This window comes from Sminthopsis crassicaudata, chromosome 6 (genome assembly GCF_048593235.1).
Source record: "Sminthopsis crassicaudata isolate SCR6 chromosome 6, ASM4859323v1, whole genome shotgun sequence".
NCBI classification, from domain to species: domain Eukaryota; kingdom Metazoa; phylum Chordata; class Mammalia; order Dasyuromorphia; family Dasyuridae; genus Sminthopsis; species Sminthopsis crassicaudata.
In genome coordinates, this window is record NC_133622.1 from 30,767,504 (window position 1) to 30,783,592 (window position 16,089).

A 16,089-nucleotide genomic window follows, 5' to 3' on the forward strand; every position below is an offset into this window, starting at 1 on the left:
GATCAGAGGGTATGCACAATTTTATAGCATAGTAAAAGCTCTCCAATATTAAAAGATACACAGATAACGAATTTGCTGTTATTCAGTCCTGTCCAACTCTTTGTAACTCCATTTGGGATTTTTGGACCAAGATCCTGTAGTGTTTTGTCCTTTTCTTCTTCAGCTCCTTTACACATGAGGGAACTGAGTGTTTGCCTCAGTGACTTGCCCAGAGTCACTCCGCTGGTAAGTGTCGGAGGCCAGATGTGAGCTCAAGTAGATAGATGTCTTTCAGGATCCAGACCCGACACTACGCACTGTATCACCTACCTGCCCCAGATAACGAATTAGGCCCTGGAAATACAAATACGGCTTTGTATGCAGCCTTGCGAGGGGATGAGATGAAGTGAGATACCACTAAGAGGATGTCATGTAGCTGAGAGGTGATGGAGACCTCATCTAATGGTGAATTGAGAGACGGGCTCCGATTGAAGATTGCTCTAGAGGAAGCTAAGGCAACTAACCCCTTAGGGAAATCGGGTTCTTAAGAGTGTAGGGTTTGGAGTACTTGTCAAATATTCCTTTGGAGGGAGAAACAGCGACAAATAGGATTTTTTCCCCCCCCCATGATTTGAGTTCCTTTTTCTTCCTTTCTCTTTCTGCTCCTTCCTTTGGAAAGACTTCTATAAACGGATGCTGAGCGTAGTGAGTAGAACCAGAATTTTATTATAAATGTGCTGGATGACGATCAGCTGTGAATGACTAAGCTATTCTGAGCTTTCAATGATCCAAGACAATTCCCATAGAATTGCGGTGGAAAACGCCATCCACCTCTAGAGGAAGAACAATGGAGCCTGGGTGCAGATCGAAGCTACACTTTTCGCCGTCTTTTCCTTTCTTTGGTTTCCCCTTTTGTTTTGAGCCTTCTTTCACAGCGTGACTAATGGGGAAACAGATTTAACATGATTTTATGTATGTAATCCTTATCGGATTGCTGGCTGGCTGAGAAGGGGCCGGGGGACGGGGGAGGCTGGACGCGGGGCGCACGTGTTTGCTTGTTTATTGGGAAAAGGAAGGTCAGAGGTCACCACGCGGGAGGCTGCAAACGTCGGAAGGTATCCCCCAGGGGACCGTGGCCGGGAAAAGGAAGGTGGGGATAGGAAAAGTTAGAGAAAGGGAGAATTCGGGAGAAGGGGCCGAGACCGCGGGGCAGGGAAGTTCCTCGGAAAGAGCAAGAGGGCGCAAAGGCTCGAGCACCCCGGGACACTTGGGCGCGGGCGGAGCCCGGTTACCATGGAGGCCCAGGCGCCAGACGGGACGATTTTCCTGCAGAAGGGGTGACCTGCCTCTCTGAGGCTCTCTCTTCCTCGCGGACCCCTCTTGCGTCCCTCTCCCTCAGCCTCCCGCCACGAAGATAAACTTTGATTTGGGACTAGTCTCTCAGAATTGGGGGGTTCGCCCGGCAGGGGCCGCCGCAGGTGGAAGCTCGGGGGAATTCCCCCCGTTTAATGCGGCGCGGTGGCACCGTCTATATTCGAATGACAGGGCCCCCCGGGCGCCGCCCGCCCCCTCAGGGGGGCAGCGGAGGCTGGAGCGTGGGCCGCGTGCAGCGCGGAGGGGCGGGCTTGCGGCCCCGCCTCTTACGCGTCCCGAGGCTATTGAGACGGGGGGAGCGGCCGCGGCCACTGTGACCGCGATTCCCGTGTTGTAGCTAGTGTCCGGCCCCGTCCCCCAGCGCGGCATCCACCTCCTGGCTAGGGAAGCGTCATCACCCGCCAGCTTCGGTAAGGGCGGCCCTGGCCCCGGGACGTTCGCTCCGCTGGCCGTCCTGGTGGCGTTCGCTTCCACAGCCCTCGGGGCGAGCGGCTGGGGGCGGGGAGACCCTCCCCTTCCGTTAGTCCTCAGGGCGAAGGGGGTGGAGCGGGAGGGAAGGGCTTGCCCCGCCCCCTCGTCCTTCCGCCCCCCCCCAGGTGTGCCTTCCAAGGGTCCCCTCCCCCCCTCAGGTGTTCTCCCCGCCCCCTCGAGGCTTCCCCCCTGCTGAGCTCCGCCCACGCGGCCCCGAGGGCGTTTCAGCCCCACGAGCTCCTTATCCCCGCAGAAACCATGACTCGGAAACGGAGATCGCCGCCGCTGGCCGCGGAGCCCGCGAAGCCCGCGGACTCATGATTGAGGACCCGGACCCGGGCCCCGACTCAGGCCCCGAGGGGAGGATGCTCAGCTCGCCTGACGACGAGCTAGAGTACTCCCCTAACTCAAGTCAACATGACCTCTCGGAGCTGTCGGCCCTGGAGCTCTCCGAGGAGGTGGGCCCCAATAAGAGCCTGCTCTGCCAGCCGGAGAAGAGCGGCTACCGGGACACCGTGTACGTCAAGGCAGCCCACATCTTCCAGGGCATCCGCCTTGACAAGGCCCCGGACAAGGTGGTGCTCCGCTACGGCGAAGAGCCGCCCATAGACCTGCCCGACTTCGAGGACGAGACGAACCTTCGTCTGTCTTATGAGCTCGCCTTCAGCGCCCTGAAGTGTAAGCAGGGGCGCCCTCGGGGCGGGGGTGAGGCTGCGGTGTCCGGGAGAGCGGGAGGCTGGCAAGTGCCAGTGTGCGGGAGGGCCTTCCTGGGCGCCTTCTTTGTGGCTCACGGGGTCCCAGGGTGTTTTTCCTTTAGCCCCCTGCTCTTCGAGCGCGTTTCCTTGCTGGGCCCTCCTGTACGTAGTGGTCATAAAGTAGCCTAAAAATGAAACTTTCTATAACGGCGCCCGGAGGAAAGCTTTCCCCTTCTCAGCTCAACATGTGTGCAAAAATCTACATATACACCTGTCTGCGCAATACCTAGATTCCTATACACATTTGCCTGCCATGTATTCATGTAATACTATTTATTTATTTTTATTTTGGTAGCATCTTTTTTTTTTTTTTTTTTTTTTTTTTTTTGGGAGTGGATTTCAGAGTCATTTTTCTAAACATCCCCAGTGAGGGGTGGGTGTGTTCTTTTAAACATCTACAGTGAATGTGTTCTTTTAAGTATCATCCGGAAAAAAACCAAAACAAAACAGAAAACCGTAGCACCGGTGGCTGTTTTTGAAAATCTCATCAGTAGGTGCAAATCTTGGCTCTTCGAATGTGAATCTGATTTTCAGATTGCTAAATTCTTCTATCCAGACAAGTCTGGTTGTATCTCAATAGAAGGGTAATTGCAAAAGTAATGAAGTTGGTTTTGAAGGCAAGTCAGTTGATATTCCAAAAACATTTGTGTAATTGATATTCAGAAATATCCAAAATAATATTGTTGGAATAAATAAGCTTCCAGGCTAATTGAAGGACGCATTTATCTCCACATGTAAGGTCTATTGGCCTAACAAGCACCAAGAAAACACAGGTCTCTAGAGTCACTGTGCTGACCTATTATTATTATTATTTGCCTGTGAAACCTGGACATTCTACCAGTCAATGCCAGGAAATTGAATGGCTTTCATTTAAATTGTCTTGGGAAGGTTCTGAAGGTCACCTGGCAGAATAAGGTATCAGACACTGAGGTCTAACTGCTGCAGAGGGAGCAGCTCTGTTGGGCTGGCCACATTGTTTGCCAAATGTATGCTTGGCAAAATATATATTAAAAAATACATATTTTATGGAGAATTCAAGGTGGTCAGAAAATGCAATACAGGGACACTCTCAAGGTCTCTCTTAAGAACTTAAGAATTGATTGTATGACATGAGAGACACTGGCTTAGGACCGCCCAGCATGGTGTGCCCTCATCAGAGAAGGTGCTGCGCTCTATGAGCGTGGCAGAATGGAACTAGCCCAGAAGAAACGAGGGATGTGCAAAATTAAGAGAAGCTATTGAAATGTTCATATAGACTGTGTGTGTCCAGCCTGTGGCAGAGCACTTCAAGCTGGTATTGGTCTGATAAGTCACTGTCAGCACACCGACTCTAACAATGTCACGTTGGTCTTCTTGGACAAGGAAGGTTTTATTTTGTTTTTTTTAATCAGTCATATTACGTTATTGTTACTCTGAATATTTGGAGAGATTTGGATTAAATGATTTATTTCTAGGGCAGTTCCACAGGGATCTATCTTTCCTTGATCTTGTGCCCTTTAATGTGTATTCACTGACTTGGATAAAAGTATATCAGTTTTCCAGGTGATGCTTAAGAATTGTGAAAAGACTGGGAGACAGAAACAGGTTAAAAGTTTGTCCAGAATTATCTGAGTCTAAGATGATGAAACTTAACAGGGATGTAGAAAGTTTGTTAGGTGCCCAGGGTGAGATATGCATGTGATAAGATAGTCCTGAATCCCAGTTGTCAGGAAAAATTTGATTCTTAATGATTCTTTGAGTTAGGAAATTGGAAGGGGGATGGGGACAGAGGAGAGAAAGACTATTTGAAAAGTTGGAGTTCCTTGGAGGAGCATCCCATAGGGATGGACTAGAGTGGCTATTCTCATAGCCTCAGGAATGGCACCAAAATAGTGACTGACTGATGGAGGAGAGGTAGCTGGATGGCTTAGTTGATAGAGTGTTGGACCCCAATATATTGGACCTCAGATACTTTCTAGTTGTATAGCCTTGGGCAGTTACCTCTTTCAGCTTTTTTTCCTTTTTTGTAAAATATGGCTAACGAGAGAAGCATCTTACTTCAGAGGGTTATTGTGAGAGTCAGATTAAGCAATAAGTTGTAAAGTGCTTTGCAAACCTGAAAGCCACATAAGGTCCTGGATCTAAGGAACAATAAAGGCTAACAATGATTTAGAATAGCAGACATGAATCTTTTCCTTTACTAGTTATGTGATTTATGGAGCATGTATAAGTCCTGGAAAGAGTATTTTACTTTTCCAAATAACAAAGGCAGTTTTCAACATTTGTTTTTGTAATACTTTGTGTTCCAATTTTTTTCTTCCTCCATAAAAAAGCAAGCTGATATAGATTAATTATGTGTAGTCCTTTTAAACATTTCCATTTTTGTCATGTTGGGCAAGGAAAATAAGAACAAAAAGGAAAGAAGCAAGAGAAAGAAAAAGGAAACAAACAAGAAAAGGTGGAAAATAGTGTACTTGGATCCACAGTTAGTTTTTAATCATTCTCTGGATGCGGATGGCATTTTCCATCCCAAGTCTATTCTTGAGTCACTGCATTGTTGAGAGGAGCTAAGTCAGTGACAATTGTTTATCACATAATCTTGTTTCTCTGTACAGTATTCTCTTGGTTCTACTCACTTAGCATCAGTTCATGTAAGAGTTTCCAGGCTTTTCTGCAATTATCCTGCTGATCATTTCTCATAGAACAATAATATTTAATTACATTCACATACCATAACTTAGTCAGCCATTCCTCAATTGATGGGCATCCCTTCAATTTCCAATTTGTTGCCACTACAAAAAGAGGAGCTTACAAACATTTTTACACATGTGGGTCCTTTTCCCCCTTTTATGATCTCTTTGGGATACAGACTCAGCAGTGGTACTGCTGAATCAAAGGGTATGTGCATAGTTCCAAATTGCTCTCCAGAATAGCTGGATCAGTTCACAGCTCAACCAACAATGTTTCCAGCATCCCCTCCTGACATTTATCATCTTTTAAAGACATGTGCTTTCTAGTAACATTGTTACTAGACAGTTACAACCCTAAGTATAGCAGACCTTGGGTTCCTGTGGGAAGTGTAGAACTCTAGAAAGGAAGAAGAATTTATTTTGTGGTGAATTTGGATACATTTTTTAATTGAATTAGATAAAGCCTGTGTGATGTCCATTTTCATTAGCCTAGGTACTTGAATGTGATGTAATGACTTTTTTCCCTTTTCTGTTGAAATCAAGACAAAAACCCAAATTCTTATATTATTAGAATTTGTGTGAACAGTCTCTAAAATTTAAACAGTTCTTTTTAAAGATAGAGATGTGCTGGGCTTAGGTTGTAGGGATAAATGTAACATTTTACTGATGGATTCAAAATATAAACTTTTAAAGTAGGGGATAGAAAAAGTTTGGCTAGACATAATCTAATTTGATTTTCACAGTTTGTAAGCTCAGTATGGACCAACAGTATGATATGGCAACTAGAAAAGCTAATGGTATCTCAGCCTAAATTGAAAGGCAGTTTCTAAGATTTGGTATACTGCTCTAGTCAGACCACATTTAAAATAATGTATTCCATTTTGGGTTCTACCACTTTTTTGGAAGGACATTAATAAGTTGGGTAAGATCAGGAGGGAGGCAGTAGGAGAATGAAGACCTTTGCTTAAAGAGGAGCAATTGAAAGAACTGAACATCTTCAAGCTAAAGAAGACAAGACTGGGGGAGAACATAATAGCTGGCTCTTATGTCTTTGAAGGGCTGTCACATGGAACTATTACTATTACACAACTGTAGTCTTAACGGCAGAACTGGGAGGAATGGGGAGCAATTAGAGAGGCAGATTTTGGCTCTGATTTTTTTGGAAAAAAATTATTCTGAACAGAAACACTAAAAAAGAGCATTTCTCACAGCTAGACACAGAAGATTACATTTCTGTGTGAAACTGTTGTTTCTTTTATACTGTTTACTTTTTGAAAAAGTATATAATAAATTATACATGTTACTTTAAAAAGTATTCTCATTATTCTTCTTTCTCAACTTTATATTTTACAAAACATGTACCTCTTTAAAAAATAATCATTGTTGCTAACCCCTTCCCTTCATACTATCCCTCCTCCAAATAAAAATCTAGAAGAAAATAAGTCTGTCCAATAAAAAAAAAAATCATAAGAAAAATTTGTGTCTAAAATGTTTCTCTGCACACTTTTTTTCCCTGTCAGGAGGCAAGGAACATGTTTCATCATAGGTTTTCTGGAGACCATAAGTTGTTCATTGCCTTGATCAAGATAGTTTTTCTGTATAGTCTTACTGGCCCTGTGGAAATTCTTCTCCTGGTTGTATGCACTTCACTTACTACTTAGGAGTGCCTAAAATAAATTCTTTATCATTTCTTGTAGCATTGAATATTGTAGCATCAATATAATTAAGATAAAGATATTGTGTTCTTTTCTTTCCTTCCTCTCTCTTTTAATTCCTCATTTCAGGAAATTTTATTCATTTTAACCTTTTAATTCCTCATATCAGGAAGTTGGTTTTTCTGTGGATGGCTATTCACTTCCCTTTTAACTTTCACCCCCTACCATCCCTGCTTATTTCCCTGTTCGATCCAATGTATTATTTCTACACCAAACTCTGCATATGTGTTCAATCCTCTTTTCAGATAAGAGTGTCATTCATTTGTTGCCCAATCCCCCAATCCTTATTTCCCCTTTTTGTATATCCTAATTATGAGAAATGATAAGTTGTACTTCTTCTTTACTGCTTTTTATATCAATATGTTTCCTTTTAGTCTCTTCTCTTCAGACCTAATCTTCATTCGTGACTTTTGTTTTTCTTATTTAACTCCCTCAATACCTTTTGAAATAATTAAGCTTCTTAAAAGACACATTTCTCTCTATTAGAATATTAGCACTGAAATTTCAATTCTAATTACTTAAATAAACTTACTTGAAGTTTCTATGGACTTTTGTGTTTGCATTCCAGAATTCCAATTCCTAACTTAGATATTTTCACAAGAAATATTTAAAAGGCCTCTATTTTATTAAAGGTTCTGTCTCTTCCCTCTTCCCTCCAATAGGATAATGCTCAGCTTTGCAAAATAAATTATTCTAGATTTGATTTTAAACTTTGTTTTTTGCTTTTTAGAATATTGAATTCCAAGATTTTCTTCTGAATTTGAGTAGAAACTGTCATCTTCACTTCATTTCTTTGGTACTTGACTTCTTTTATATACGTTTAAAATATTCTTTTTTCTTTAAAAAATTAGTGGAGCTTTGGATTTTTCTTTGACATTTCTGAGCTTTTTCCTTTTAAAGATCTATTTTAGGAAGTGGTTGATGGATTCTTTATAACTTTACTCTGGTTTTAATAGATTTGAGCAATTTTTTTTACTTATGATTTCTTGAATCTTGGTTTTTAGGAAACCCAATATATTCTTCTTTTTTTTGAAATAGTATTTTCTTTTTCCAAATACATGCAAAGATAGTTTTCAACATTAACCTTTGCAAAACCTTGTGTTTAAAATTTTCTCCCTTTCCTCTACCCTTTCCCATCTCTCCTCCCCCCTCCCCAAGACAGCAGGTTAAACATGTGCAGTTTTTCTAAATACATTTCCATATTCATTATACCAGACCCCCCCCCAAAAAAAAAATCAGATCAAAAGGAAAAAACACAGGAAAGGAAGGAAAAAAAATAAGCTAACAACAAAACAACAACAACAAAGGGTGAAAATAGTATGTTTATATACATATTCAATCTCCATAGTTCTCTGTCTGGATGCAGATGGCTCTTTCTATCACCTCTATTGCAATTGCTTTGAATTATCTCATTTTTGAAAAGAGCCAAGTCCATCCCAATTTCTCATCACACAATCTTGTTGTTGCTAACTATGTATGAGTGTCCCAGTTTTCCCACATCCCCTCCAACATTCATCATCATCTTTTCCTGTCATTTTAGCCAATCTGAGAGATGTGAAATGATATTGCAGAGTTGTCTTAATTTTCATTTCTCTAATCAAAAATGATTTAGAGCATTTAAAAATACATTATTGTTATTAAAGCTTTTTATTTTCAAAACATACGCATAGACAATTTTTGACATTCATCCTTGCAAAACCTTATTTCCAAATGTTTTCCCTCTCTTCCCCCCACCTCCTCTCTTTAGATATCAAGTAATCCCATATAGGTAAAACATGTGCAATTCTTGTATACATATTTCCACATTTATCATTCTGCTCAAGAAAACTCAGATCAAAAAGGGGAAAAAATGAAAAAGGGAAAAAAAAGCAAGCAAACCACAATAAAGAGGTGAAAATATTATGTTGGGATGCACATTCAGTCCCCACAGCTCTCCTTCTGGATGCAGATGGCTCTTTCTATCACAAGTCTATTAGAATTAGCCTGAATCACCTAATTGTTGAAAAGAGCCAAGAACTTGAGTTGCTCATCACATAATAATCTTGTTGCCATGTACAATGTTCTCTTGGTTCTACTTGCTTCACTCAGTATCAGTTCATGTGAGTTTCTCCACACCTCTCTGAAATCATCCTGCGGATTGTTTCTTACAGAACAATGCTATTCCATAACATTTGTATACCACAACTTATTCAATCATTCTCCCACTGATGGGCATCCACTCAAAGAGCTACTACAAACATTTTTTGTGCCTGTGGATCCTCTTCCCTCCTTTATGATTTCCTTGGGATACAGACCCAGTAGTGGATCTGCTGGGTCAAAGGGTTTGCACAGTTTGAGAGCCCTTTGGTCATAGTTCCAATTTGCTCTCCAGAATGTAAATGAATTTACTGAATGTAAAAATTTTCTCCCCAGCTTTCTGCTCCCCTTCTAATGTTGGCTGATTTGGTTTTATTTGTATAAAACCTTTTAATTTAATATAATCACAATAATCCATTTTTACATTTCTTAATGTTCTCTTGTTCTTTGGTCATAAATTCCTTCCTTCTTCGGAGCAGAAAACTGGAGAAAATTTTTTACATCCAAAGGTTCTGATAAAGGCCTCATTGACAATTTTTAGATGAAGAAATTAAAACTATTACTAGTCATATAAAAAAAAAAAACGCTCTAAATCACTATTGATCAGAGAATGCAAATTAGGACAACTCTGAGGTAGCACGGCTCACCTCTCAGATTGGCTAAGATGATAGGAAAAAATGCCGAATGTTGGAGGGGATGTGGGAAAACTGGGACACTGATGCCTTCTTAATGGAGTTATGAATTCATCCAATCATTCTGGAGGGCAATTTGGAACTCTACCAGAAGGGTTATCAAACTGTGCATACGCTTTGATCCAGCAGTGTCTCTATTGGGTCAATATCCCAAAGAGATATTAAAAGGAGGGAAAAGGACCCACGTTGTGCAAAAATGTTTGTGGCAATCCTTTTTGTAGTGGCCAGAAACTGAAAACTGAGTGAGTGCTCATCAGTTGGGGAATGGCTGAAAATAATGACTGAATATATGAATTGAATAGTATTTTATAAGAAATGATCAGCAGGATGATTTCAGAAAGGTCTGGAGAGACTTATAGAACTGATGCTAAGTGAAGTGAGTAGAACTAATAGAACATCGTACACATCAACAACCAGATTATGTGATGATCAAATGTGATGGAATTGGCTCTTTTTAACAATAAGGGAATTCAAGGCAATTCCAGAGAGAAGACTGTGGGGACTGAATGTGGCTCACAACATAATTCACCATTTTTGTTGGTTTTTTGCTTATTTTTTGTTTTTTCTTATTTTTTTTTTCCTTTTTGATCCGATTTTTCTTATGAATAGAAGAACTGCACATATTTAACATAATTGGATTACTTACTGTCTAGAGGAGGGAGAAAAAATTTGGAACACTATTTTGCAAGGGAGAATGTTGAAAATTATCTTTGCATAAATTTTGAAAGTAAAAAGCTAATAAAAACAATTCCTCCTCCTCCATAGATCTGAGATGTTAAACTATCCCTTGTTCTCCCAATTTCCTTATAGTATCACCTTTTATGTCCCAAATCATGAATGCATTTCGACCTTATCTTGGTATAAGGTGTTAGGTGTTGGTCAATGCCTAGTTTCTGCCATACTAGTTTCAGATTTTCCCCCTTAATTTTTATCAGATAGTGAGTTCTTATCTCAGAAGCTATAGTCTTTGAGTTTATCAAACAGTAGAACTGTAATCATTGACTATTGTCTTGTGAATCTAACCTATTCCTCTACTCCACTACTCTTATTTCTTACTAAAGGGTTTTTATGACCATTGCTTTGTAATATAATTTTATGTTTGGTACAGCTAGTCTACCTTCCTTTGCATTTTTTCCATTAATTAATGAAAATTGGAATTCTTGAACTTTTTGTTCTTCCAGATGCATTTTGTTATTTTTTCTATTTCTATAAAGTAATTTCTTGGCATTTCTTTTTAGATATTCATTTAGTAGTTGTGGAAAATCCATCTATTCCTTCGAATTTCTGCTTGTACTTGTTACAATGTTCTTCCTTTATTAAGAATAATTTTTGATTATTTTTGCAGTGTTTTCTTTGATTTACTCATCTCTAGCTTTAGTTCTGAAATTGGAGCTTTGAGCCAGGGCCAGACTGTAAAATTATGCTGGTGCAGTTTTGGGTGGAGCAATTGGCCCTTTTTATTATGTATCCCAATTCCCTGTACCAACTTCCACAAACCCTGGATTTGACCTAATTGAAACTTGGAAGGATCAAAGTGATGGAACTTCTAGGGTCCTCTCTGAGATCTCAAGATGGAGACCTGGGTGCCTGATCTTTTGCTAGTCACTTTCAAGTTCATTATCCTGGGGTTTTCTGACTAATCTGGAGCTTTCCCAGGGCAGTTTTTAACTTTTGTTGCTTATGGACACAGTACCTTGTAGGCTACATGTGTTCCTGACTGTTTCTAAACAAGCTGGTCAGCTAGACCCTGCTATGCATAATTTCACAAACAGACCATTTGGACTCAACAAAGCCAATTGTTAAAATTTTCAGCATGAGTAAGGTATACTTCGACAATTAGTAAGTGATACCAACCAGAATTTGATTTATTATTTTATTGATCATCTAGACCAGGGCTTCTTAAAATTTTTCCACTTGCAATTTTTTTTTTTACAACCCCCCAGGTATCTAGATATATAAAATAGGTATACAAATCAAACTTTGACTGATAATAAATCATAATTTTGCAATTCCTACATTCAGTTACAAGACCCCATATGTGGTCACAACCCATAGTTTAAGGTGCATTGATCGAGACTTTAAAAAGCAATGAAGATATAAATGATATAAATTTAAATTAAATTATTAATTAATGTTGTGCATACATAGCTTTTCCCCTTGGAGTGCTGGTTTTTAAAACCAGTATATTTGATTCTAGGCAGGGAGGACAGCTAGCACAAAGGCATAGAGATAGACCTGAAGTGCCATGGTCCAGGAATTGCCAGTAGACTGGTGTGACTGTCATAAAGTTTGTTGGGGTAAGGGGGTGTGGGTAGGAAGGAGGAAGAACTATAGTGTACAAAACCCAGAAGGGCAGATAGAAGTCAGACTGTGAAAAGCTTTCGTTGCTCACCAGAGTAGTTCATACTCAATGATCTTGGAAGTAAGAGGGAGTCAATGGCACTTACTGATCAGGGAAGTAAAATGGTGCAACCTGTGCTTTAGGAAACAAATCACCTGAGCAACTAAGTGGAGGAAGGGCTGGAGTGTAGAGATTTGAAGCAGTATTCCAGGTGAGAGTTGGTGAGAGTCTGAGATAGGGTTGTGGCTAAATGAGTAGAAAGCAGGGAGAGGAGACATAGCATAGGAGAGTTTGGATTTTAGAAACTAGATATGGCAACAGATGGGTTATGTGAGGAGAGACGGAGACAGGGGGATGGCACTGAGGCTGGGAGTTGGTCTGGCCGAGAGATGAGTGGGAACATTAGAAGGGGAGGGTAGCTAGGTGGCACAGCAGATAGAGCATTGGGCCCCAAGAATACTTATCTTTCTGAATTTAAATCCAGCCTCAGACACTAACTGGGGACCCTCAATAATTCACTGAATCCTGTTCACCTCAGTTCCCCCATTTGCAAAGTGAGTGAGAGAAGGAAATGGCAAAAAACCACCCCAATATCTTTGCTAGAAAAACCCCAAATAGAGTCAGGGAAAGTTGGAAACAACAAGAAGAGAAAGGCAGAGGGTTTGGGGGAAAGTTGATTACTTTGCTTTTACACTTTTACTTTAAGATGTCTGTGAGAATGGAGGGGTCCTTTGAGCTCATGTAGTCTTAACAAATACTCAAACAGAAATCTTCCATTTCTCCTCCCTTTCTCCAACCCCAAATAACATATGGTAAAGTGCAGTTTTTGCTCGAGTGAAGTCCCCAAAGAGGAGCTCACCCTCTCTCTCTCCTGAGGCAGCCCTTTCCAGTTTTTGAGTAATTCAGTGATTCTTCTAGGTAATTAGATTATAGACTTAGAATTGGAAGGGTTGCTTAATGATCATGTAGTCAATCATTTTACACATGAGAAAACAGAAGTTATTACAGACTCAGAGACCTAGAGATGGAAGGTTCCTCAGAGACCATCTAGTCCAACTTCCCGGCTTTACAGATGAGGAAACTCGGGTCCAGGAAGGTTGAATTGCTTTCCCGGAGCCATCTTGGTAGCAAGTTGAACCCAGGTTCCTCTCTTCTCCATTCCATGCTCTTTCTACAGGGTGTAGTGCCCTTGGGAGCCAAGCAGAGTTTACTCTCTGTTTCCTGTAGTGATTTTCCAAATACTGAAGACAGCCATCTTTTCCTCCCCTCAGTCATAATCAGGTTGGATGGTTCCAGTTTTCATGATTTTCATGTGGCCTGCTCTCATGACCATTTGGGTGGCATTGCTTGGGGTCCTCTGGGTGTATCCATGTTCTTTCTAAGCCAGAGCCTCCAGAACTGCACACAGTATTCCAGATGTGATCTCACCCGGCCGAGATACAGCAGGACTCCCATTTCTCTAGTGCCTCCTATGAGACCTCTCAACAGAGCTTGAAATTCCTGCCATATCACAGCGACTCACTGAGTCTGCAGCCCACTAAACCTCCATTTTAAGATTAATTGTTCTCTAACTCAACTCGACTTTCCATGGTTATTTCTATTAAGTATCATCTTATTAGATTTACTCTAGTGTTCTAACCACTCTACATTTTTTTTAAACTTTGCTTGTCATCTGGTATGTTGGTTTTCCTTTCCAGTTTTGCCATCTGCAGATTTAATAAGCATGCTATGTCTTTATTCAAATCACTAATAAAAATGTTAAGTAACTGAGGCTAAACATAAATCCCTAGGGCACACCACTAGAAAATTATTTCAATCCAACATAAAATTATTAATCCTAATTTTTGGTTAATGCTTTTTCCTGATGTGAAATGTATTTTTAATTTATTTTAAAAATATTAACATCTTTTGATTTTTATATTGCCTACATTTCCAAATATATCTCTCTTAATCACTATATGAGAACTATTCCATATAATAAAGAATCAAAAAAAAGGGGGGGGGGGAAATCTATTCAGCCAGGCCAATCAACATACAGCCCAGTCCAATATTGCATGAAGTGTTCCATACCCATAGTCCTCCACTTATTGAAAGAAAGAGGAGGAGGTATATTCTTATTTCCACTTTGGGGCCAAACTTTTCCTTAGAATTACAGTCTTTAATTTCCATTTTGTTGTTCTTTCTATTTAATAACAGCATTTACATAGCATTATGTGCCAGGTTCTTTACAGATGACACTTCATTTTATCCTCAGAACAATACTGGGAGGGCTGGAATTATCCCCATTTTCAAGTGGAAAAATTGTGGCAAACAGAAGTGGTGACTTAGCTAGGGACTCACAGCCACTCAGGTCACCTTAACTCCAGGCTTGGTCCTCTGTGCACTGTTATCTAACATATTGTCCTTAACTAAACTGTTTTCCTGCTTCTTCTCTGGGTAGCAATACATGTTTCCCATGTTTCTTTTATCAGTATTCCAGTAATTCTGATAATAGCATCTTTTATGTGCTAGACTGTGCTGAGAGCTGAGGATGCAAAGAAAGGCATAAGAGATGATTTGGGCCCTCAAGGAGTTTATAGTCTAAGGGGTGACAACACATTAAAAGCAGCTGAAAAAGAGGGGAGGAACCTAGGCTTGGGGCAAAACGAAATCAGCTGGATGGAAAATGATCTTATCTGAGGAGGTGTGGGGTTCTAAGTTGATTTTATATTAATTGTTTCTTACTGCACAATAATCTTCTATTATAGTCATGTACTAGCACTATAGCTTGTCCATCCATTACCCGTTTGATAGATATATTCGTTGCTTCTAGTTCTTTGCAAGTGCAAATACATTTATATTTTTTTGTGTATTTTTTGCAAGTACAAATATATATGTATGTATATATATTTTCTTTTTAAATAAATATATTTTTTTTAATTTTTTTTTTTTTTTTTGCTGAGGTAGTTGGGGTTAAGTGACTTGTCCAAGGTCACACAGCCAGAAAATGTTAAGTGTCTGAGGGTAAATTTGAACTCAGGTTCTCCTGACTTCAGGGCTGGTGCTCTATCCACTGCACATGTAGCTGTCTCTGTAGTACATTTATTTTTTTTTTTGTACTGTGTATTTTTGTCTTTGACCTTCTTAAAAGCATGTATCTAATAGCCAGATCTCTGGGTCAAAAGGTATAGACATTTTAATCATTTTCTTAGTATAATCCAAATTATTCTCCAGAATCGTTGGACCCAATTCCCAGGTTCATCAATAGTTTACTTTTTTGTCTGTCTTTTCACAATCTCTTCAACCTTGACTAAAGAATGCATTTTTAAAAGTTACTTTCTTATTCCTAAATATTGTTTGTGTAATGGATGTTCAATTATTTGGTAAAACCAAAAACTGGCCTTAGCATTTGCTTTAGAAGCAGGGACAGTTCCTGAATAATTTTGTTTTGAAAGTAGTAGGATTAAAATAATATAAATCAAGTTAAATTAACATTTATTAATTGTTGACTGTGTTCAAAACTGGAGATTCAAAGAAAGGCAAAGACAATCACTACTTTCAAGGAATTTCCAGTCTAATTAAAACAGCAACATGAAAACAATCCTCTACAAACAAGATATATACAAGATAAATCAGAGATAATTATAATTACAGAAAGAAAGACATTTGAATTAAGAGGGAATCAGGAAAGTCTTCTGGTAGAAGGTAGTACTTTTTTTTTCTGGGACCCAAAAGAAGTCAGGGAAGTCATGAGATATGAAAGATGAGGAGGGAGAGGATTCTAGACATACAGAAAGCTATTAAAAATATGCAGTTAGGAGTTCTGTGGAAAACTGGGGATGTAATATCAGGAAACCAGACTCTTAGTGTGGTCCAGATGGGAGGTGGTAAAGGCCTGCTTATAGCAAGGTGTGGGCCGTGTGGGAAAAATAGTGAGGAGCACCGAGTGACTGGGAAGTAGGTGGTGCCTGTGGTTCTAATATGCAAGATGGCCTTGGCAAGAATTTCTGCAAGGGGAGGTGGAGTGTAGGGTGTCCA

At 40.1% G+C, this 16,089-nt stretch overlaps 1 protein-coding gene across 7 annotated transcripts in view; it reads left to right on the forward strand.

Moving 5' to 3' along the window:
* Positions 1 to 1,509: 1,509 nt before the first annotated feature.
* The window catches only part of NSUN7 (NOP2/Sun RNA methyltransferase family member 7), a 74,787-nt gene continuing 60,207 nt past the window's right edge, over positions 1,510 to 16,089 (forward strand). For 6 of the 7 annotated variants that reach the window (XR_012483247.1, XR_012483249.1, XM_074273740.1 and 3 more), the window contains exons 1-2: positions 1,510 to 1,763; positions 2,078 to 2,502. Coding sequence is in view for 5 of the 7 variants with exons in the window: in XM_074273740.1 (XP_074129841.1) it covers positions 2,142 to 2,502 (361 nt within the window). In the remaining 2 variants the exon portion in view is untranslated. Of the gene's footprint in view, positions 1,764 to 1,971; positions 2,503 to 16,089 lie in introns of those variants that run through there. The other variant, XM_074273739.1, reaches the window with a different exon arrangement.